Source organism: Lathyrus oleraceus, chromosome 1, assembly GCF_024323335.1.
Source record: "Lathyrus oleraceus cultivar Zhongwan6 chromosome 1, CAAS_Psat_ZW6_1.0, whole genome shotgun sequence".
Classification (NCBI taxonomy): domain Eukaryota; kingdom Viridiplantae; phylum Streptophyta; class Magnoliopsida; order Fabales; family Fabaceae; genus Lathyrus; species Lathyrus oleraceus.
The window spans coordinates 377,874,928-377,898,192 of record NC_066579.1 but is presented as its reverse complement, the minus strand read 5'-3'; the positions used below and the strand labels follow the sequence as shown (position 1 = coordinate 377,898,192).

Below are 23,265 nucleotides of genomic sequence, written 5' to 3'. Positions count from 1 at the left end.
CGTTTCTTAGGAGGAACATATGAAGGGATTTTTAAAGTCTCAATTTTCTTTGAAATTTTTTCCTTAAGTGTGACAACTGCTTCGCGGATGGTTCGACTAAGAGCATCATACCTATAGGCAGTTTCAAAGTAATTTTGGTACACTTGAATTTCTTTGATATGCGCGTAAGTACCTTTCTTGGTTCTTTCCTGCACAGAAAGAAAAACTTTATCAATGTGTTGGATAAAAGAAGGGACGTCAAAAAACTCTTCAGTATAATATGCGTTCCACCATCTCCCAAATTCTCGAGTACAGAGGAAGCTAGTCTCGAAGTTGACAGGGATAAGTTATGTCCTACCAGTATATCTAGCCATCTGTTTAAGAGTGATGGCTTCATTATGAATTGCGTTGTAGAGGAGAAGACTGCCTTTTTTATCATACAAGACTTTGGGAGAGCTTGAATTAACCCAAATTGTCTAGCCACAAGATTGGGCTAATATGAAATCAAAGTGACCTGGATCTTTGAAGGGTTTAATCGAAGGGTTAAGATTTTGGGAGTCAAAAAATGCCTCCCAAATCAGCAGAGATTCTGTCTCTCGTTTTTTGGAGGGATATGGAAAGGGCTTTGTGAACCATTATGGACCACACTTCCTGGATGCGAAGGGGGCCATGCTCGACGTGAATACATGGCGTTTGGCGAACATCATGACATAGCTCATGAAGGTTGATAGAAGAGTTTGCCCTTCGTCGTTGGGGGTTAGTTGGGCCAATCGATTTCCTTCGACTCCTCTATTCCTCACTTCTTCAGCTTCTTCATCAATGAGGCCTTTATTGGGAAGACTTGCCTCGAAAATTGCATTGAGCAAGAGTTGTAGTAGACAGAAGGGACAAGAGAGAAGGTGGTTTCCTTTTCCTCCCAATTTCTTTAGTTGAGTGACTCCATCACTCAGTGATTCATAAAGACTTGCTAGGATCATTTCGCTTAAACAAACGTCACGTCAAAGCATGCAGTTAGTTTACCAGAGTAAGGTATTTCTTGGCGACTTGTAGGGACTTTGAGCAAAAGACGGAGTGGGATAAACACAAGGCTATGAAGGCTATGTGTTCCACATCAGAAACATTATCGGTATCCTTGTCATGGTAGTGTACGATATAGGTCGAATATGTTGCTCTAGAGGTGGAAAAGGCTATAGTGTCCTCAAAATCAATATCGGGGTCGTATGTATGTCTAATAGGTTTTAGCCTTGTGATAGCGGTTAGGTCGAAGAGTGTTGGTGTGATCATACCACATGGAAGATGGAAGGTGTAATGTGTGTTGTCCCAAAAGTACAACAAAGAGACTAACAAATATGGGCTATACTATAAGCCTAATTTCGATAGCATTATCAGGTCATAAATACCCATATCTTTCCTATTTTGGGCTTTGGTTTTTTCTATTTTTTTAGCCATTTTATATAATCCATTGAGTCTTTAAATGAGGGAGTGGCACGAAAAACTCTAAAGCGATTATTCATAAATCTCAAATATATGGTTTCGTCAGTTTTGGATTCTTCAGCAGTGGTTAGTTCAACCCTAGGTTTCTTGGCTTGCTCTATGGGTTTATATTTATGATAAGAAGGGAAGTATTCCTTAAGCTTGCTAAAATCAGTATCTAAATCAGGTAGAGGTCCAAATAACGCATGAGTTTTACTAAAAACAGAAATGAGAATAGGTACCTGAGAGGCGTAAATCTTGCGTTGTTCTTCAGTTTTTGGTTCTGGGATATACTGTTGATTGCCCACCATTACCGAACCAGGTAATGTAGCGAAAGGAGGTAAGTATGAAATCTTCCTGGGAGCTTTTGATTTGACAGACATCTTGGTAGCTTTACTTATGTCCTTGGAGGTTTTGCTTGAGGTTGTTTAAGAAGATGAAAAGTTAGAGTGCTTGAGATTACAGAAAATGTAAAAAATGGAATTGGTTTGAGTTGTGATAAGCGTTTTTTGAAGGAAAAACAGTTCAAATCAACATTAATGGTTGACAAGTTAGTGGGGCACGTGTCTTTCCTGGATTATATGTTGAAGATGTGGTAATTAATGCCTAATCCCATGATCTCCTAGGGTCTAGGAAACGTGATGATTAAAAAGATTTGGGTGTGGGCTGAAAAGAAATTGTTAGGAAAAAGATAATGATGACTCTAACGCCACAAGACAACTGGGAGAAACTGAATTTTTTTTGTAACATTGGGACTTTAGTGACATGCAAGAATTGTCCAAGACGTCGAAGCATGTTCTCAAAAAATGCATTTTTCTTCGATGTGTCGAAAATGACATTTTTTTGGGGCAATTTGTTAGCTCCTAGTTTTGACGCCCATATTGGAATTAAAAAATGGAGTTCCCTGTGAAGTTGTTTTGACTAGATCAGATATTGGGAGTTCTAGTCGAAGATGCCTTGATAAGAGGGTTAAGATGCTGCAGGGACTTAGAAATATTTTTAGTCTTTGACGAGAGATTCAAATTCAAATAAATAAGGGAACTTTTGTTCTTATATGAATTGCTAAAGGTACACGTGGAACATAGTGGGTAGTTGCATCCATGCAAAGCGCCATTTGTCTCGGTGTGATAGCAAGGCCGTTAGAAGCGGTTATTTTGACTAGCATAAATAAAAGGTCTTAGTGCTAGGATCGTGTGTGTTCAAAGTGTGTACAAAATCTGTAAAATTGATTAAGTATCCATGTGTAGAGAAAGAATAAATTGAGAAATGTACGTTTGATTTACACCATTGTCATTTACTTTGAAGTAATTCAATTCATCTTTTATTTCCAGAAATATCTCTTTATTTAAAAGATTTATCTTTGTTGCCATTTATCTTCGTCTTTACAACATTCTCTTCATTCTATGTTGTTCGTCTCTTTTTTGAGTATTTTTATGAATTACTATTATTGCAAACATTGTCGAAGTGTTTATGTTATTAGAATTCATTTTAACAAATAATTAGCACATGTCCTAGGATCAATCTAATCGATCATGTAAGTAACCAAATTTAGTAATTTGAAAGACCAACGGTTGTTTACCAATTTTCACGGTAAACATTTGGTTCTATCAATAAGAGTCAGTTTGACAAGATTTTGACTAGCACATGTTTCAGTAAAGGAGTTCTTCCCTTCACATACCTCAGGATTCCTATTTTCAAAGGGCGTGTCAAAGCCACTCACCTCAATCATATCTCTGATAAAATTTTGGCTAAATTATCAGTGTGGAATGAATTTTTGCTTTCTATGGCAGGTAGATTCATCTTAGTTAAAGCTATAATTCACAATATGATAAGTTACACCATTAACATTTATTCTTGCTGGGTGGCTTTGCTTAGAAAATTTGAGCAAACTTGCAATAACTTTATATGGTCTAGAGACATTCACACTAGAAAGTTATTTGTGGTTTCTTGTAGGAAGACTTGTCAACTACGCCCTAAAGGCGACCTAGGTCTTCGTTCTTTGGTTAGACTAAATGAGACCACAAACCTCAAGCTCGTGTCGAATTTGAGAACTAGCAAGGAGTCTTAGGCAATTCTCTTGAAGAAGAGAGTTTTCAACAAAAATGGTGTCATTAAATATCCCATATACTCCTCAATTTGGACTATAATCAAGTCTGAAGTATCAATTATAGATAATAACTCTTGCTGGGTCATTGGCACGTGAACTGATATCAACTTCTGGTCAGCTTCCTAGTGCGGTCAACCATTGATCCAAACTACTTCTATGGATTTCCTCAGCTCAAAAGATATTATCCACGCGAACAATAAATTTTAAACCACATTGATAACTAGTTTCCATATTCCATATCTTTTAGGATTTCCTCCTATCGGTAATCCCAATTTGAATTGATAACAACATATTTGAATGGAAAAACTCCAACTTTACAATGTAAGATTGTTGCCTCCTCCTCTATCTAAATTTAAGGTATGTTAATTTCAACTAAAAGACTTTTGTAAAAGTTCATCTTTAATCCGGACACCAACTCAAATATTCACAATGTTGTTTTACTCGTCCATACGTTCTTCTAATTAAGTCCATACGTTCTTCTAATTTTTAATGACAGTAATAATTGTGTCATTTGCATATTGTAAATGTGAAAATATCAAATTCTCATTTCAAAATTGATATTCATCACAAAAAATCGCTTTTGAAATCATCAAATGTAAACCTTCTTCCACCACCAACAAAAAAAAGAGGTGATAAGAGGTCTCCTTAACTAAGTCCTCGACTCGACTTAAACTCTTTTATATGACTTTTATTGACCAATACTGATATATGTATACTGAATAAGCATTCAGATATCCACCATTTCTATTTCATATGAAACCTCATTTATAGATATTTCTAATGCCTTTAGTCAAACATTTTTTCAAACTCAACTTTAAACATCAGGATTCTTTTCTCTTTTCTTTTCGCCTTGCCCACAAGTTTGTTTTCTATTATGATATCTTCCACTCTTTGTATTTATTCCATAAAAGCACATTGTAGGGATGAGATTATTTTTTGACTGACGTCTCCAACCTATTTACGTGTATTTTGAAAAGCACTTTATACATGAAACCAATTAAAGAAATTGATCAGAATTCTTTCGACCTCATTGAACTATCACAATTTGGAATTAATCCTACAAAATCTCACATAACTCCATGGACTAGGCTCCCGTTATCATGAAAATCTCACATAACTCTATGGACTAGGCTCCTTGGAGTGTGTATGTTGTTGCAGTATTATTGGAAGGATCACATGCATGCAAATGAGGTTTTGAAAGCTCCCTTATGAATTCTGTATGATAAGAGCAAGGTGAAGGTATATATTAAATTCTTTAAACTATTGCATGTTATTGAAAAATGTACAACTTTATAAGTATTAAATACAAAATATATCTCTACATATCAAGAGTAATGTCAAATGACTCTCTTCTGATTTCTCTATACATTTTCCACTTTCTTATCCTCCCACTATGCTTTGTTTTGCAAATATCTATCGATAAAGTTGAAGAAAAGACACAATCCATCTCTCACTTGTATTTCTTGCCACATTGTAACATTCTTATATGTGATACAGAAACACTTAGAGCATAGCATCTTCATGAACAAAAACTTTATGTTAATCAGAAGAAATGTTCCAGGCTTCCGATTTCGGAATCGGTATATGTATACATGAATATACTTCCAATGCAATCTTCTACTTCATGTAATAATCATATTTCGATATTTCCAGTAGTATCAGATGGAGGATCAACTGAAATCCAAAGCAAAGCAATAGTAATGGAAAGCAACCCTGACCAAACATAAACAATTGTTGGAACCCTTCCTCTCCTACCCATCAACCCTTTAGCAAAAGGGTACATATGAGACAAAACCCAAAAGCTAAAGAACATGCTTCCCAAAAGCTTATTCCACTGAGGTATAACACTGTAAACTGTCCTCAAAAATCCCATGATAAGTGCAACAATGTTGATAATAATAATCGTTAGCGGCATAATGAAGAGACTAGTCCATTTAACTAGGTAAAGATCGGCATAAATGTCATCAACATCTTCACCAGATGATTTTGTTGTTAACGTAAATGAAATCTCGATTCCTGCTATAACCTTTAATAATCCCTGTATGACAGCAACAAGATGAGCGCTGGTTCCACCAATGACCCAAAACTGTTCGTTTCTCCACCATTCTTCGAGGCCGATTCCCGACCATCTTACCTCAAGGAGGGAGATAAGAGTGAGTGTGACTGTGATGAGAAGAAGGTAGGTTAGAAATGCTACGTTTAATCCTTGCACTATGAATTGTCCTGAGAAAAGTGATAGTGCTGGAATGAAGCAGTATACGACTAGAAATAATGAGGTGAAAGGGTAGATTCCGACGTTAAGGTATGCGATTCTTTGTAGGAACTTGAGGCGTCTACTTGCGAAAATAGCGTTGTTTTTTGAGAAGAAAATTTCTACTGAACCTGTTGCCCATCTTAGCACTTGGTGTAGACGATCAGTGAGATTTATAGGCGCTGTTCCGCGGAAAGCATCTCTTTTCGTGATGCAATATATCGATCTCCATCCACGGTTGTGCATTCTATAACCTGTTACGACATCTTCTGTCACTGATCCATAAATCCAACCTGTTCTATCACCCCATTCTGTTTTATCTTCATACCTGCATTAACACACAAACACATTCATTGACGAGTCTTCAACAAAATGAGTGTTTGATAGAAAGAAAATGTTAAAAAGAGAGAGAACAAAGAAAATTACCAGCATGAGATGACAGCAATTGCCTCGGCTACAGTTGGAGCATCCAAGGGTGGACGTGGCATCAGCAATGCCCCAGGTGGTCTACCATTCCTCACAGATTTATGATCAGCAAGTGGCCTAGCTTGAAACTCAGCTATAGGTATGGAATCTGTGAACATAGTTGAGTTTCCAAATTTTTGAGGCAAACCCATTTCTGAATCAGATGTTAAAGGCTCGTTATCATCGTCTTCCATATGTAACCTTGCTTGATTTGGATTATGATTCACCTTGGTTTTTACTCTGCCAAATACACCTGTGTGTTCAATGAATCTTGGTGGTTCAAATCCATAGAGTGCATATCTCCTAAACATGCAACCTGTCCCCACATACATAGGACCTTGCAGTCCATCCAGTGCTCTCATATTTCCTGATGAAATATACATTGTTAAATATAAATAGATACATGGTTCTAAATTGCGGTTACGCTGAGTAAACCTTAATAACGCGACAAAACATACACAAAGGCTAAATATAGATGAAAGCTTGAATTACCATCGAAGAAGACGGTATTGTGATTTGCATATCGATCGGAGGGATCAATCCCTTCGAATCTTTGTGGAAACTGTATGTAGCATACACGGTCACCTCCACGGTCCAACATGAAGCACATTCCCTCCTTCAAAGCAAGTGAATTGTAGATGTAGTGGTCACAATCCAAATTGAGAATGAAAGGGCCATTGGACAAAATAGCAGACGCTCTAACCATGGCATTCATGGCTCCTGCTTTCTTGTTATGATCATACCCCGGTCGCTTCTCTCTTGAAACATATGCAAACATTGGAACCCTAATGTCTACTCCTGTGAAATCTAGTTTTTTCTCATCTGCATGGCCCATTACAGGGTCATGCTCTGGTACTTTACTCATCACCTGTTAAGTTGGAAACATGGTCATTCAGTATTCTCTATGATAAACTTTTGAAAACTCTAGTAGCATTATGTGATTGTGTAACATCCTCTCAATAAAATAACTATTTTCAAAATCATTGAAAAATCATGACAATCAGGTTTCACTCTAGAAAAAAAGTTTAGGTGACTCAGATTCTGACTCCTAAGAACTCATCGAGTATATTTCAAGGCTCAGAGAGCACTGACAGAGGTACTTGCAGATTACAAACCAACAAAGCTCCTACATCAGCAGAGAGAGCTGAACCAACTCCTTTGTGGGGAATCGTTATGAGTCAACATCATTCTAGCACCAAGCTGATCTAAGTATAAAAATTTGATAAGTAAAAGGAGAAAGAAAATGGTACCTGCAAGATTCCCGCATGGTCACCTTTAGCATGATCAGCTGTAGGATTAAGCCAAGTTCCTGGCCAATGAGTACCATCAGCCATCCATGTTGCTTTAGGGACATCAATTATCTGATCAGGTGGTAAAACTCCACCATTTTTCTCCTTAAGTAATTGCTTTTCTTTCTTCTCTTCTCTAGAATTATATGATTTACTTCTTTTCCTTATTACCTCAGGAAGTCCATTGATTCTCACCTTAAATTCATCATATTCTCTCTTCATCCATCTTCTATCCTTTACAAAATCAGGCCGTTTCTTGTTCTTTGTAGGGTCTTTCTTTAAGTTGAAGTAAGCATCTGGATTTCTCGGTTCAATATTGTGTTTCTTACAAAACGGTACCCAAATCTGTGAACATGTGTCTATTGTATCATAATGAATCAACACATAGTAAAACATGTTACATTGTATCAAATATTATTAGTCTCGTATTTTTTATTAACATTGAATGAATTGCTGATATGTTAAACATGTTCAGACAAATTAAACATTTACTACTATATAATATTATGACCAATACTTACACACATTTGAAGTTATTTGACATTTTATTAATATTATGACCAAATCAAGTAGTTTTTGACATTTTATTGAAGTAACATTTGAATTTTTTTTTACTAAAAGACTACTCAATCGTTTTATCGAATATCTTATATGCACCTTACCACATTCTCAATTGATGCTTATTGAAGAATATAAACAAACCTCAGCAAATTTGACAGCTTCAGCCATGGCTTCAAAAGTGAGAATAGCACCACCATCATCTGAAATATAGCATGACACCTTTTCAATAGGATAGTCTACACAAAGAATGGAAAGAATTGTGTTCGCCGTGACAAGAGGCGGTTCCTTCTCAGGATCAGCCGTCGAAACAAAAACATCCATGCCAGGTAAATCAGACCGACCGGTTGGATTTGAAGCAGAAGGTTGATCAAACTTGTCATGCAAGGCACCGAGGTCAGCACTTCGATTTATAGGGTTCAATTTCGGGAGAATATCAAGAAGCCATGAGAAAGCAAACCAAAGTTCACAAACAATTGATATCCCCCATAACCACATTGCATCATAGTTCGGGTTCTGAACTCGCCAGACCAAGAAAAATGCAAGAACTATCATACGCACAAAAATCAACAATCTGCATTCAAAGAAAAGTTATTTGTAGATTAATGTTCGAATCTAAGTTTTGAACTTATGTATTCACAAACAATATTGTTTCATTTACCATACATTTATAAATCAAGAAAAGTACCTATAAGGACTGAGTATAGCGCCTGGAATATTAACTTTCCTAGTTAATGGTTTCCAAGGTTTGTCCAGAAAATCTGACATGCTCATTCCATCATCCCCATAAGAATTCTCATCATCTTGCCAAAAAGCATTACCGATTCCGTAAGTCCCTTTCGTCTCAAACAACCATCGATTATGATCAAAATCTTGTGTTTGGCTCCTTAATAACATGGACTTATTATTTCCTGAATTCAAAATCGACATTCTTCTATCCATTTTAGGTCCACCACCACCACCTCCGCCACTTCCCATTCCTTGTTGTTGAGACTCCGAGGCAAACCTCGTTGTCCCGTATGATCCACTAACACCATCCTGCTTGGAATCCGAGGTTTCAGGCTGGTTATCTGGTGTTAGTGGCATCATAACGGTGTAATTGATATAATCATTTTGCCCCGACTCACCGGATAAATCAATGTCATCATCTCTTGATAGATTCACAACCCTCCCACTTGATGTCCTACGCGTAAATTTCACTCCTTGTGGTGGCCGGCCACCCAAGGCGGACGATTTTGGTGGCGAATTTGAAGATCTTGTCATCTCTTACAATCATGTATACATATGTTTATATTTGTTGGAAAGCTTTTGAAGATTTTTGTTTGATGTAGTATAATGTAATGCAATGTAGTTTGTTATTTTTATTTGCTAGTAACAATAATTAAGGTTGTTAGAATGTTGGTTGAGGAAACAAAGAAAAAGAAAAAACACTGTTTTGAGAGGAGAGAAATTCAATGGTTTGAAAATGGTTTCTTTGAGATGTTTTGAGTGTTAGAAATTCTAACTCAGCGGATTTCATCTCCTTAATTCATGCTCTACCTCTCTAACACAAACACACACTTTCTTTCTGTTTCCTACTAGTTAGGTTGTTATGAACAATTACATTATTTTAGGCATATAAAAAACACAATATTGGAGAATTCGTTTTATCACGACTTACAATTATGGTTGCAATATAAATAATTTAGATATCTTTGCAACTATGATTATAGTCTCATTTATATGCATTTTATTGAAGAATTGTTCACTAGGGTCTAAAAGTTAATCAAAACGTAAAAAGTTTTGTGGAATATTATATTTAACAATTTTACTTCTTCAAAAAGTTTGTTATAGATTTAAAGACAAATGTTAAAAAAAAATGTCAAATATTGTAAAAAAACCTTTTTAAATACACATCAATTGTAATAGAAATACTTTATTTATCCTTGTGGGGAATCATTAAGATATTTCTTAGTCTTAAATCTATAAATTTTACATGAAGTTGCCCATTATTAATTTTTTTTAACAAATATAAAACATTTTAATTGACCATGAGATTTGTTAATTGTCGTGGCAAATGAAATAATAATTGAAAATTCTTTTTCCACCCAACGGAGTGACCGTACTAGATTGCCATCAGAATCATCCCATATTGTCATCAGACAAAAACTGGAATAGACAGCGCCCCTTAGAGGGCGCTTTATTACAAAAGCGCACTCTAAAGTGAAGAGAAAAAATAAGGAGCGAACAACTGGAATAGACAGCGCACTTTAGAGGGCGCTTTTGTAATAAAGCGCCCTCTAAGGTGAAGCGAAAAAATAAGGAGGAGATAGAGGGACAACAATACAGGGCGCTTTTTAGAAAGCGCCCTCTAAGGTTACCCTTAGAGGGCGCTTTTAAAAAAGCGCTCTATAAGTCTATGTGCATTTCCAGTTTATAAAGCGCTTTTGGAAAGCCTTAGAGAACGCTTTTAGAAGCGCCCTCTTAGGCCCCCTTTAGAGGGCGCTTTTGTAACAAAGCGCCCTCTAAGATGAAGCCAAAAAAAATATGGAGGGACAACAATAGAGGGCGCTTTTGTGAAAGCGCCCTCTAAGGTTACCCTTAGAGGGCGCTTTTGAAAAAGCGCTCTCTAAGTCCATGTACATTTCCAGTTTATAAAGCGCTTCTGGAAAGCCTTAGAGAGCGCTTTCATAAGCGCCCTCTTAGGCCCCCTTTAGAGGGCGCTTTTTTTAAAAAAGCGCCCTCTAAGGTCCCCTTTAGTAAACATTAAAAATATAACATACTGCGCGTTTTGTTATTTCACTATCTGTTATTAGCGTTCTTTTTCACGTTAGGGTTCTGAGGCGTTTTCCTTCCACCTCTGTTAGATCTACATGCGCGTTTCCTCCTTCTACCAATCAAAGGTACACGCTTTTCCCAATTACTGTTTTATGTTATTGCTTTGTTTTAGCTTTGCCCAATTTCTGTTTTACCTTATTACTGCGCGTTTCCTCCTTCTACGTTTGTTTCGACCATGATAGCGGATGCACTAGGAAATTGACGGTTGGTTTTTAGTGACCATGATTGCGGATGCAATGGGTTATATGACCTATGAACATCTGATTTTGTGTCAACACCAGTATCATTAGAAACCTAGGTCCAAATGTGTTTGAACTCTTCTGAAATTATTTTTTATTTATTCTAATTAGTAATGGATAATACATGGATGTCTTCCAATCGGTTGTCGAGAGAGTACGAGAATGGGGTATCAGAATTCGTTAAGTTTGCCGTTGCGCACGCCGAAGACCCCAGTAGAATGATATGTCCTTGCTTGGGTTGTTGTTATGGGAAACGGGTTGACGCAGTTCAGTTGACATCGCATCTAATGAGGCATGGAATTGATCGAAGTTATACATGTTGGAATTTGCATGGTGAGAAAAGTAACGAGAATGTTGAACCGGGGGATAGTACGACATATGCCTCAAACTATAGTGGCGCAGATACATACGATTGTGATCGAGTTGAAGAGATTGCAGAAGCACTTGAAGGAGATCTTAAGGATTGTCCCGAAATGTTTGAGAGGTTGGTAAGTGATGCAGAGAAACCTTTGTATGATGGTTGCACTAAATTCACAAGATTGTCTGCGGTATTAAAGTTGTACAACTTAAAGGCGGGCAATGGGTGGTCGGATAAAAGTTTCACAGAGTTATTAGCCCTTTTGAAAGATATGCTTCCTGAGGATAATGTTCTTCCCAATCGAACATATGAGACCAAAAAGATGTTGTGCTCTATTGGCATGAGCTATGATAAGATACATGCATGTCCAAACGATTGCGTTTTGTTTCGAAATGAGTATGCATCGTTAAGTGAGTGTCCTAAATGCGGTGTCTCGCGATATAAGAACAAGTTGTCTCCAGCAAAGGTCTTGTGGTATTTTCCTGTTATTCCGAGATTTAGACGCATGTTTCATAGTGAAACCGATTCAAGACACTTAACCTGGCATGCAGATGAAAGAATTATAGATGGAAAGTATCGACATCCGGCAGATTCACCACAGTGGTTGAAAATTGATAATGATTATCCTGAATTTGGAGAAGAATCAAGAAACCTTCGCTTGGCATTATCTACTGATGGAATGAACCCACACGGTATCCAGAGTATCTCACACAGTACATGGCCTGTGATTATTATGATTTATAACCTACCTCCATGGCTATGTATGAAGCGTAAGTACATGATGTTGTCTATGTTGATTTCTGGACCTAAACAACCAGGGAATGACATAGACGTGTACTTGAAGCCCTTAATCGAAGATTTAAAGATTTTGTGGGAGACCGGTGTGGAGGTTTATGATGGATATAGGAAAGAAAGTTTCAACTTGAGGGCGATGTTGTTTGGCACAATTAATGATTTTCCAGCATACGGAAATCTATCAGGGTATAGCATAAAAGGTCAATGTGCGTGTCCTGTTTGTGAAGATAAAACAGATTGGAAGCGCTTGGAGTTTGGTCAGAAGAATGTCTTTCTCGGTCATCGGAGATTCTTAAATTCAAATCACCACTACCGTGGATGGAGAAAGGCGTTCAATGGAGAGACAGAACAAGGCAGAGCTCCACCTATATTGACGGGTGATCAAATTTTTGAAAAGGTGAAAGATTTGGATACTCAGTTTGGCAAGCCTTTTGCCCACACACTTGTCAAAAGTGGGTGGAAGAAGAGGTCAGTTTTTTTTGAATTGCCGTATTGGAAGTCCTTGTATGTGAGACATTTTCTTGATGTTATGCATATTGAAAAAAATGTATTTGAAAGTGTTATTGGCACGTTACTCAATATACAAGGAAAGTCTAAGGATGGCCTTAAGGCAAGAAAGGACTTGATAGCGATGGGAATAAGAACTGAATTAGGACCCTTGAAGAAAGGAAAACGAACATATCTACCGCCTGCTGCTTATACTCTATCTAGAAAGGAGAAAAAAACATTGTGTAAGTTTCTAAGTGAAGTTAAAGTTCCAGAAGGGTACTCTTCAGATATTAGAAGACTTGTGTCTATGAAAGACCTCAAGTTAAAGAGTTTAAAGACCCATGATTGCCATGTTATAATGGAACATTTTCTCCCAATAGGTATACGTTCTATTCTTCCAGAAAAAGTAAGAAGCTCTATAACTAAGTTGTGTTCTTTCTTCAAGTCAATTTGCAGTAAGGTGATCAATCCTGCGATCTTACCAATGTTGCAAAAAGAAATCGTTATTACTTTGTGTGAGCTTGAAATGTTTTTTCCTCCATCATTTTTTGACATAATGGTACATCTAGTTGTTCATCTTGTGAAAGAGACACAATTGTGTGGACCAGCTTATATGAGATGGATGTACCCTGTTGAACGTTATATGAAAATATTAAAAGGGTACGTGAAGAACCGAAGTCGACCAGAAGGTTGTATGGTTGAAAGATACATTGTTGAAGAAGCGATTGAGTGTTGTACTGAATATTTGTCTAATGTTCAGTCAATCGGACTCCCCAAGTCTCAGCTTGTCGAAAAGAAAGAAGGAAAAAATCTAATTGGAAATAAAATCGTGGCAGTATCAAGGGTCGAACGGGATCAAGTGCATTTGTATGTTCTGCACAATGAGAATGAGGTTGAGCCGTATGTTGAAATTCACAAGGATGTTCTCCGAGGTTTAAATCCCAATAGAAATGAAAATTGGATAGTACGAGAGCACAATCGATGTTTTATACCTTGGTTTAAGGATCATATTTATTCAAAGTATTATTCAGATCCCGCTTCAATAACAGAAAGGTTGAGATGCTTAGCATATGGTCCAAGTTTCCATGTTTTTTTCTTATAGCGCATACGCGATTAATGGATACACATTTTATACCAAAGAACAAGATGATAAAAGTACTATGCAGAATAGTGGTGTCACCGTGGTAGCTGAAGCAATGCACATATCAAGTGTGAAGGACTTAAACCCCAAATTTGCAAATCTGTCGTATTTTGGTGTTATCGAGCGCATTTGGGTGTTTGATTATGAGAAGTTTCAGATTCCTATATTTGGTTGCAAGTGGGTTGAAAATAATAACGGCATTCGAATGGATAAGTCAGGATTTTTGCAAGTGGATCTTAATAGGGTGGGATACAAAGATGAGTCTTTTATTCTAGCCTCTCAAGCTAGACAAGTGTTCTATGTCAATGATCCGAAAAGTACGAAATGGTCTATAGTTCTTTTTTCCAACAAAGTAATTGATGAAAACACTGGAGATCAAGGTGATATTGATGTTGAGATTGAATCGTTTACCAGAAATGATCAAGATGAGAATATTATATCAAATGATTCATATATTAGAAATGATCATAATGAGGGTATTTGGATCAATCCAACCGTCCGTGTTGTTAAGAGACATGTAGAACATATTCCAACCAAGAAAAGAAAGAGAACTTAGTGAAAAAGGTACAGGTCAAATGATTTTAATTGTTTTCTTTATTACAGGTAAAATGACTTTTATGATTTTAATTGTTTTTACATTTGTCATCTGATTTTAATTGTTTTCTTTTTTACAGGTAAAATGATGATGCTGGATATTTGTTTAGATGGAGATGCTCTATTGTCGTCAAGCCTCATTCGCGTAGATGATGATGCTGGATATTTGAAAGTATCCCTCTACGACAATGGAACATGTCCATCTAAACATATATCAATTCTATCTTCAAAAGATAAGGGTTCAATGTTGGCAAGTTACATTGGTTTCCTTGTTCGACAACATATTCCGATTACATGTGATAATTGGAGAAGTCCGGACTTGAAGGTTGGCAAAGAAAAAATATGGTCGGAGATACAGGTACTTACCATATATTGTTATATGTTTTTTGTTGCATCAACTTTGCAGCCCTGTATTGTAGGCAGAATTTAGGACTTCTCAAAGTTGATTTCTTGTTACTTTGTCGTTCATAAAATACACCACTAAATTCTATGCGTTTAATTTTTAATTTTTTTTCATCAGGCTTGTGTCTCAATAGAGGATGGGTATCTACCTAAAGTTACTTTTGTAGTGGTCCAAAAGAGACATCACACCCGTCTCTTTCCTGTCAACCCCAAAGAGACCGATAGAAGTGGAAATATTATGCCAGGTTTTTTCAATATATTTCTCAACGCAGCTGGTATATATTATCATTTGAATTTATCACTTTTTGCTGATTTTGTTGTTCTAAATTGTCAAAGGAACCGTGGTAGACACCAGCATTTGTCACCCTAGGGAATTTGATTTTTACCTTAACAGCCATGCAGGAATTCAGGTAATATTAGCTATGTCATTTAACTTTATGCCATTGTTTACTATTTGTTGCTCAATCGCCTTTTGACAGTTCTGTGTTATTTGCATTTGGACGTGTTCTTTTTGCAGGGGACTACTTATGCTGCCATCTGTTGTTTTGGTTGAGCCTTATTTTGTATGGATGTGCGATAGAACTACTAGACAGCTTTTGGATATACAGAACATGTTTGCCACCATGGGTGGATGGGCGTTTTTGTTTAGTATTGGTTAGAACTACTAGACAGCTTTTGGATACAGTGGTCACTGGGTGTTGGTTGCTATGTTTTATTCTCTTAATTGTAGTACTTTGAGAATATGTTGTTGTATATTGTTGATCAAAGAATCATATATTAATGTTGTATATATGGAGGATTAATGTTGTATATAAATGGATTCATGTTGTATATATCAATGGATTAATGGTGTATAACATTGGAATAAAGGATGAAATCAATATGAATTTTACACTTTTGCAGCATGCGAACAGGTTACCAATTAAATATATATCCACTGTTTTTCAAACAATTTTTTTTAAAATAACTAACACTTTAGAGGGCGCTTTGTCCAGAAAGCGCCCTCTAAACACTTTACATTGACAACTTTAGAGGGCGCTTTTTCCTGAAAGCGCCCTCTAAACACTTTACATTGACAACTTTAGAGGGCGCTTTTGTAACAAAGCGCCCTCTAAACACTTTACAATGACAACTTTAGAGGGCGCTTCTTCCTGAAAGCGCCCTCTAAACACTTTACATTGATAACTTTAGAGGGCGCTTTTTCCAGAAAGCGCCCTCTAAACACTTTACACTGACAACTTTAGAGGGCGCTTTTTCCAGAAAGCGCCCTCTAAGGTGTCCCTTTATGGACCACTCCAGAGGGCGCTTTTTTCTTAAAGCGCACTATAATGTGGCCACTTTAGACAGCGCTGTCTTTACCTATGCCAGCGCCAGATTAGAGGGCGCTTAAAAGCGCTGTTATAGGCCAAAATAAGCGCCCTCTTTTTCCTTATTTGGCGTAGTGTCTTGTCATCTCTTACAATCATGTATACATATGTTTATATTTGTTGGAAAGCTTTTGAAGATTTTTGTTTGATGTAGTATAATGTAAGGCAATGTAGTTTGTTATTTTTATTTGCTAGTAACAATAATTAAGGTTGTTAGAATGTTGGTTGAGGAAACAAAGAAAAAGAAAAAACACTGTTTTGAGAGGAGAGAAATTCAATGGTTTGAAAATGGTTTCTTTGAGATGTTTTGAGTGTTAGAAATTCTAACTCAGCGGATTTCATCTCCTTAATTCATGCTCTACCTCTCTAACACAAACACACACTTTCTTTCTGTTTCCTACTAGTTAGGTTGTTATGAACAATTACATTATTTTAGGCATATAAAAAACACAATATTGGAGAATTCGTTTTATCACGACTTACAATTATGGTTGCAATATAAATAATTTAGATATCTTTGCAACTATGATTATAGTCTCATTTATATGCATTTTATTGAAGAATTGTTCACTAGGGTCTAAAAGTTAATCAAAACGTAAAAAGTTTTATGGAATATTATATTTAACAATTTTACTTCTTCAAAAAGTTTGTTATAGATTTAAAGACAAATGTTAAAAAAAAATGTCAAATATTGTAAAAAAACCTTTTTAAATACACATCAATTGTAATAGAAATACTTTATTTATCCTTGTGGTGAATCATTAAGATATTTCTTAGTCTTAAATCTATAAATTTTACATGAAGTTGCCCATTATTAATTTTTTTTAACAAATATAAAACATTTTAATTGACCATGAGATTTGTTAATTGTCGTGGCAAATGAAATAATAATTGAAAATTCTTTTTCCACCCAACGGAGTGACCGTACTAGATTGCCATCAGAATCATCCCATATTGTCATCAGACCTTTCTTCTTTCTTCTGAAGTCTTTCGTCTTTGGTTTGTCTTTCTTCAACTTGGGACACTCATTCTTGTAGTGACATGCCTCCTAGCACTCAAAACAGATAACGTCCTTGACAACACCTGACTTCTTCACTTCAGATGTAGATTCAGAGCATCCACTTGTCCTCCTAGAGCCTCTAAACTTGCTTTGTCTTTCCTTCCAGAGTTGATTAACACGTCTAAAAAGAAGAGACAATTCATTTTCTTCTTCAGAGTCTTCTTCAGAATCCTCTTCTTCAGCTTGAAAGACTTTAGTCTTTTTAGACTTTCCCATGGATTTTAGAGCCACAAATTTAACTTTTCTTTGGGGCTCATCCTCTTCAAAGTCTATCTCATAACTTCTCAAAGAACTCACAAGTTCTTCAATAATTGTGTTGTTCAGGTCCTTAGAAAATTTCACCACAGATATCATAGGCCTCCATCTCTTAGGTAAGCTTCTGATAATTTTCTTCATATGATCTGTAGTTGAGTAACATTTGTCTAGATCCTTCAGTCTTGCAACAAGAGTATGAAACCTTAAGAACATGTTCTCAACAGTTTCATTATCTTCCATCTTGAAGGATTCATTCTTTTATATCAAGGCAAATGCATTGGTTTCTTTAACTTGAATATTTTTTTCATGAGTCATTCTCAGAGAATCAAATATAGACTTTATTGTGTCTCTGTTGGTGATCTTTTCATAAATAACATTCAACAAGATGATTCTTACTTTATGATTATTCTTGTAATCTTTCTTTTAGTGATATGACATCATTCTTCTTTCCACCTGTTACCACTGCCACCTCTAGGATGAGGGATCATGAACAAAACCTTATCACTACACTTCATGACTCCTACGCATGACATCATCACGACCACCTCCATTTCTTTTTGCTCAACCATCTACAAACCGTGAACACGCATAACCATGGCCAAATTAATAGTACCTCTCTTACTAATCCTTACATTATATATTCACCAACATAAAAAAAAATATAAAAAAAGCTTGCTACATTCTACCATCCATATTCATCTCTTCCCTCACAATATTTTCATCCTCCATTTCATCACAATATTTTCATGCTCCATTTCTTTCAATCACAGTGAACCACAACCTTCATGTTACCTTCTTCCATAACCTAACAACACATCTCATAAATTACATCATAGATTATGTTTTCCTCTTCCATGCTCTTCATCACCTTGTGAAGCTCACCAACACTACCTTCCATTCATGTTTTCTTTTTTTTACACATAGTGAAAATAAGACAGCGTGAGGGGAAACAAAAATAAAGAAGTAAAAAACCATGGTTGGCTTCTATTGATAATGTATACAAATTTGATGAACCTGTTTTCCTTGAACTTCATGTAACGATGGTAATGGACTTGCACGAAATGATATCAATGATGGTGGTATTCTTAGAACCATCCTGGCTATTGGTTTTAAAGAGTTCCCTGCAACATACATAGTGAAAGACTCGACCGTGGTTCAACATACAAAACGTGAACCTCCATCCGTCACCTTTCCCCTGCCATCCCCAACCTCAACAACATCCGTGATAAACACCTCACCATTCTCACCCTAACACACCTCTTCCACTGGAACTTTTTTCTGGCCAACACAACCACTAAACAGCCCACTTCGCCACACCCAAAACTCATTTTCAACCACCTCTGTTACAAATACCATTACCACTCACCTATATTTTTTCCGGAAACGAACAAACATCCATTACCAAGCTCATTCGCGCGTCAACACCCTTCCCCACCGGAAAAAAGTGTGTTGTCGGTAACTATCCCTTTTTTCCTTTCCATCTTTTCTCTTGTTGTTAATGTTTGAGAGAGTTTAGCTTAGCTTTTTTAAATGGTGAAAGTTGTTGTTGATTGAATTAGGAAGATATTGAGGAAGTTTGTATTTGTTTTTCTCTCTTATAAAAAATAAAGCATATGAGAGAGAGAGAGAGAGAGAGAGAGAGAGAGAGAGAGAGAGCTTTTGTTTTTCTTTAGTTTGTTATAGCATGAGAGAGAGAGAGAGCTAGCTTTTGTTTTTCTTTAGTTTGTTATAGCATGCCATGTGTCTTAGTGTGATAGGTTGTGATTAAAATTTTAATTGGTCACATGTTTGGAAGGAGGTGCCAACTCTCTCTTGCTGAGTTTTCTTCTTTTTTTTTTTAAATTTATTTTTATTTATTTATTTTACATTATTATTTATTATATTATTATTATTATTGGGGTTTATCTATTTTGGGCCTTAGACTTTTGTTTTATATGTTTTCTTCTATATTAAAGGATGGAAGAAAATGAGGAAACAATATTAACATTCACCGTAAACTAAACTGAATTAGGTTTGACTCTCTCTTGCAGGAGCAATATTCTCTAGCAGAGTCGTCAACTGTCGCATAGCGAAAAATACGACTTACGAACGCATTGCACACACACAAATGATTAATAGAGTCGCCATCAAAATTTATTTATTTCAAAGAAGGAAAGGGAAAATATTGATAAAACCCTTAAAAGAGAAAATAAGATGGTCATCGTAACCAAATTCGGGTTCAGGATTCGATTATGCAAGGGAAAGGTATTAACATCCCTCACATCCGTTGTACTCAACGAGAACCATTTAGTTAGATTTGCAAATATAACGTTATCTTATGTCATTTGTTTTATTTGAGTAATTAAAAGTTCAAAAGGAAATGAAAAGGGGTCGCAAACAGGTTTATTAGGGTGTTTGACGAGATTGTGGATCTTGCTCCTACGTATCCTCAAGTGCGATGAGGAATTTAATGAAATGTAGATCTTCGTAGAAAACTACGTGTTGGTTGGTTGATTTTATTGAATGAATGTTTAGATCACCCTCTAGCGGTTAAACTTTGCTTGTGCTCGAAATTGGAGGCTTAAAGCGTTTGTTTATATCACGATAGAACAAATTAAACATTGTTCTTTTGTAAAAATCTTTTTCGACACGCGGAGGTGAGAAAAGACAAATTTGATGTGTTGAGAATGTTTTTGGGTAATTGAAGAATACTGGAACAGTAGGTTAATTACGACCATCACACGAATATTCGGGTTACGAGGGACATGTACGTCCAACCCAACCTTTTTCATCCAAGTTATTTAAACTTGTGAGGCAAATTAAGTCGTGTTTCTTCAACAAATGACGAGTATTTGCGGGGAGGAAAATTGAGACCATCACACCATTACTCGATATTATGAGGGACAAGTGTCGCATCCGCGAAAAAACAACCGGCGGGACTCAAATAAAAACACAACACAGAGCCGCCACTGCGCGTTATTTATCCCAAAATAGGGAAAGGAAACGCTCAGAGAAACCTGGAAAGGAAATGGTCTTGCGACCAAAGAGAAAGGGTAAGGGAGTCGGTTACGCAAGGGGAAGGTATTAGCACCCCTCACGTCTGTCGTACTCGACGGGATCCACGTTCTAAAATAAAGAATAGGTTGCTAAAACATCACACACACACACAGAGGAACGCAGGTGGGGTTAAGAGAAAGGGGCTCGATAGGACGTCGCATCCGATGCCTACATATCTTGTCTGGAACAAGAATCAGAGCCACTGTAGTTCGGCTTACGCACGCCAAACAACACAAAACGCACAAACAGATGGCAAACATGGAGCCCGACAACCACTCGATGGAATTACGTCAGCATCCGAACCAAAACATACTCAAAAGGGCAAACGTGGAGCCCGACAGCCAATCACTGGACTTACGTCGGCATCCGAGCCAAAACACAATCAGATAACAAGCAAACACACGCAAAAAAGAAAAAGGTTGCCCGGAGTGGTCTCGCACGACCACCTGCCTACATACCTCGTCTGGAACAAGGATCAGGGCGATGTAGTTCCCCCTGAAAGGGACTGAATTATTAGCCAGAAACCAGGGGAAGACACACTACCAGGGAGCTGGACTCGAGCCTAGTGTTGTCATGCATCGTTACCCTAAGCTCAGTTTTCTATCCTACTTGCATAAGCAAACTACTCCTATCCAGGAAAGAAGCAAGCATACAAGCATACAAAATAATTCAAGCATACATCAAATGAGAACAAGCATCTCAAACAGATATCCACATAGCACGCACTATAACCAAACAAGTGGGCTCACACAATAGGTTTGACTGCCTCAGCAAGTCATCTGTACGAGCTGTGTTTGCTCTTAACCTTGCCATTACGAGGCTAAGGTGAAGCAGATGAAAGGTGAAGTGAAGATCAGACCTCACAGCTCTTATCCCTGACCAGGGAGAGCTTCAGACAAGGGAGCGTGGGTCCAGAATGGAGGGACCCTTCTACGCTCAATGACTCTGACTCGATTGTGCGACAACACATATCTTGGGTTTGTGCCCCAATGCATCAACACACAGCCGTGTGAGCAGAGGGACGACTCACAGAATAGTGGGGGATAGATTGCATATCCCTAACTTCCACCAATTGCCTTGATTAAGGACTTTACCTGCTTAGGCACAATATTAAACAATCACAAGCATCGCCTCTTAAGGAGGACTTCAGACAGTTTGCCCAGTCAAATAACAGACCGGGTCTCCAGACTACATGAAGAATAGAAGTCCTACCTCAAGTGGTTCAAAAACCAAGCAGCAAGCAAGTTCTTAAAGAACTGTAAGCAACTAAATGTACCTGAAAACAATCAAGTATCATCAGTACTCAGACAAACAAACAGTAAACAGCAAATGTTAATCAGTCAGACTATACAGATCAATGCACAACAAAGCAAGCTATAAGCTCAAGCCCAAGCTTCACAACCTACAAAACAAAGTTAGGTTAGTGTACAAACATCAAACAATGTCAATTTAATTAACTTGATTCAATCTCCTTGAGCATTGTGCTTTTCATCCTGAAAAATCAAGCAAATGTAAGAAACTAGACCACTAGGCCAAGCCTAGGGTCCAAAAGTGACAAAAATGTCTAAACAGCAAGCAATCTCCATCCAAAATCAAATTAATGCAATTCAAAAGCAAGAGCAATTGATCCCATGTTTATATCATTCATCATATTCATTTCATGACCAAAACAAATCAAACTAGGTCAAACATAACACCAAACATCCAAACAGAACTATTGCATTCAATTCCATATCAAAACAATTCCAAAAATCCTCAAATAATTTACACCTAAACAGGACATATTCAAGGTACAGCATGTCAATTTTTAGCTCCATTGGACAAAAGGAACTATGTCGATGAAAATCAAGAAAAACAGACACAATTATATGAGCCAAATCACAACATCAACACATGCATTCACTTCAAAAAATCATAAGTCAATGAAAACAATAAAGAAATGGATGGGACCAAAACAGGGATGTCCCACAATGTGTCTACAACCATCATACCAAATTTCATCATCATTCAATACCCTATGAGCATTTCACACAAGATATCCCAACATATGTCACATGAGCTTGCACAATTGACATACAGAAATGAAAAATACCAATCAAATTGAAAACACCATGGAAAAATCCAGAAATATTCACATAGCATCTCAACATATCAACAATCAATCATGTGAAATTTCACTCCATTTCAACAAACATAGGCCAGGCAAATAATTACATGAAGATGACCTAATTAGGTGTGACACAAATTGTCACACCTAAGTTCAACAAATCATATCTCACACCACAGGTATCAAAAATCCACAAAATTTACATGTAAATCACCATTGACATGTCTACAATCACCACAAAAATTTCCAGGAATTTCTTTTTAAGTATGAGGATTTCACATTAAAAATGGTAGAATGTGCACAAAAATGACATAGGTCAAACATACCTAAGCAAAGTCAATAATTCACCATGCACAATTTCTAAAAATATGTCCATAAAATTCTACAGGGAAAATAGGACCTATAGAAAAAATCCTCACATTTTTCTGATCATTAAAATATTTTTTATGAATTTTTAAATGTTCATGTGATTTTTTAATAATT

The 23,265-nt window shown here is 36.8% G+C and overlaps 1 protein-coding gene across 1 annotated transcript; it reads right to left on the bottom strand.

The window, feature by feature from the left end:
- Positions 1-4,859: 4,859 nt before the first annotated feature.
- Positions 4,860-9,583, bottom strand: LOC127137762 (cellulose synthase-like protein D1). The gene is made up of 6 exons (XM_051064189.1): positions 8,811-9,583; positions 8,267-8,696; positions 7,526-7,909; positions 6,768-7,143; positions 6,237-6,642; positions 4,860-6,138 (listed from the first exon to the last, which is right to left on the bottom strand). The coding sequence occupies exons 1-6, from the start codon at positions 9,383-9,385 to the stop codon at positions 5,193-5,195; spliced, it is 3,117 nt and encodes a 1,038-aa protein (XP_050920146.1). The 5' UTR covers positions 9,386-9,583; the 3' UTR covers positions 4,860-5,192.
- Between the last annotated feature and the right edge of the window lie 13,682 nt (positions 9,584-23,265).

Excerpts from the sequence above, each read along its gene's own strand:
- LOC127137762 (XM_051064189.1), bottom strand. The coding sequence starts at position 9,385 with ATGACAAGATCTTCAAATTCGCCACCAAAATCGTCCGCCTTGGGTGGC. Across the intron at positions 8,697-8,810 it reads GCTATACTCAGTCCTTATAG|ATTGTTGATTTTTGTGCGTA; the intron begins GTACTTTTCTTG and ends CTTTGAATGCAG. Across the intron at positions 6,643-6,767 it reads CAATACCGTCTTCTTCGATG|GAAATATGAGAGCACTGGAT; the intron begins GTAATTCAAGCT and ends ATATTTCATCAG.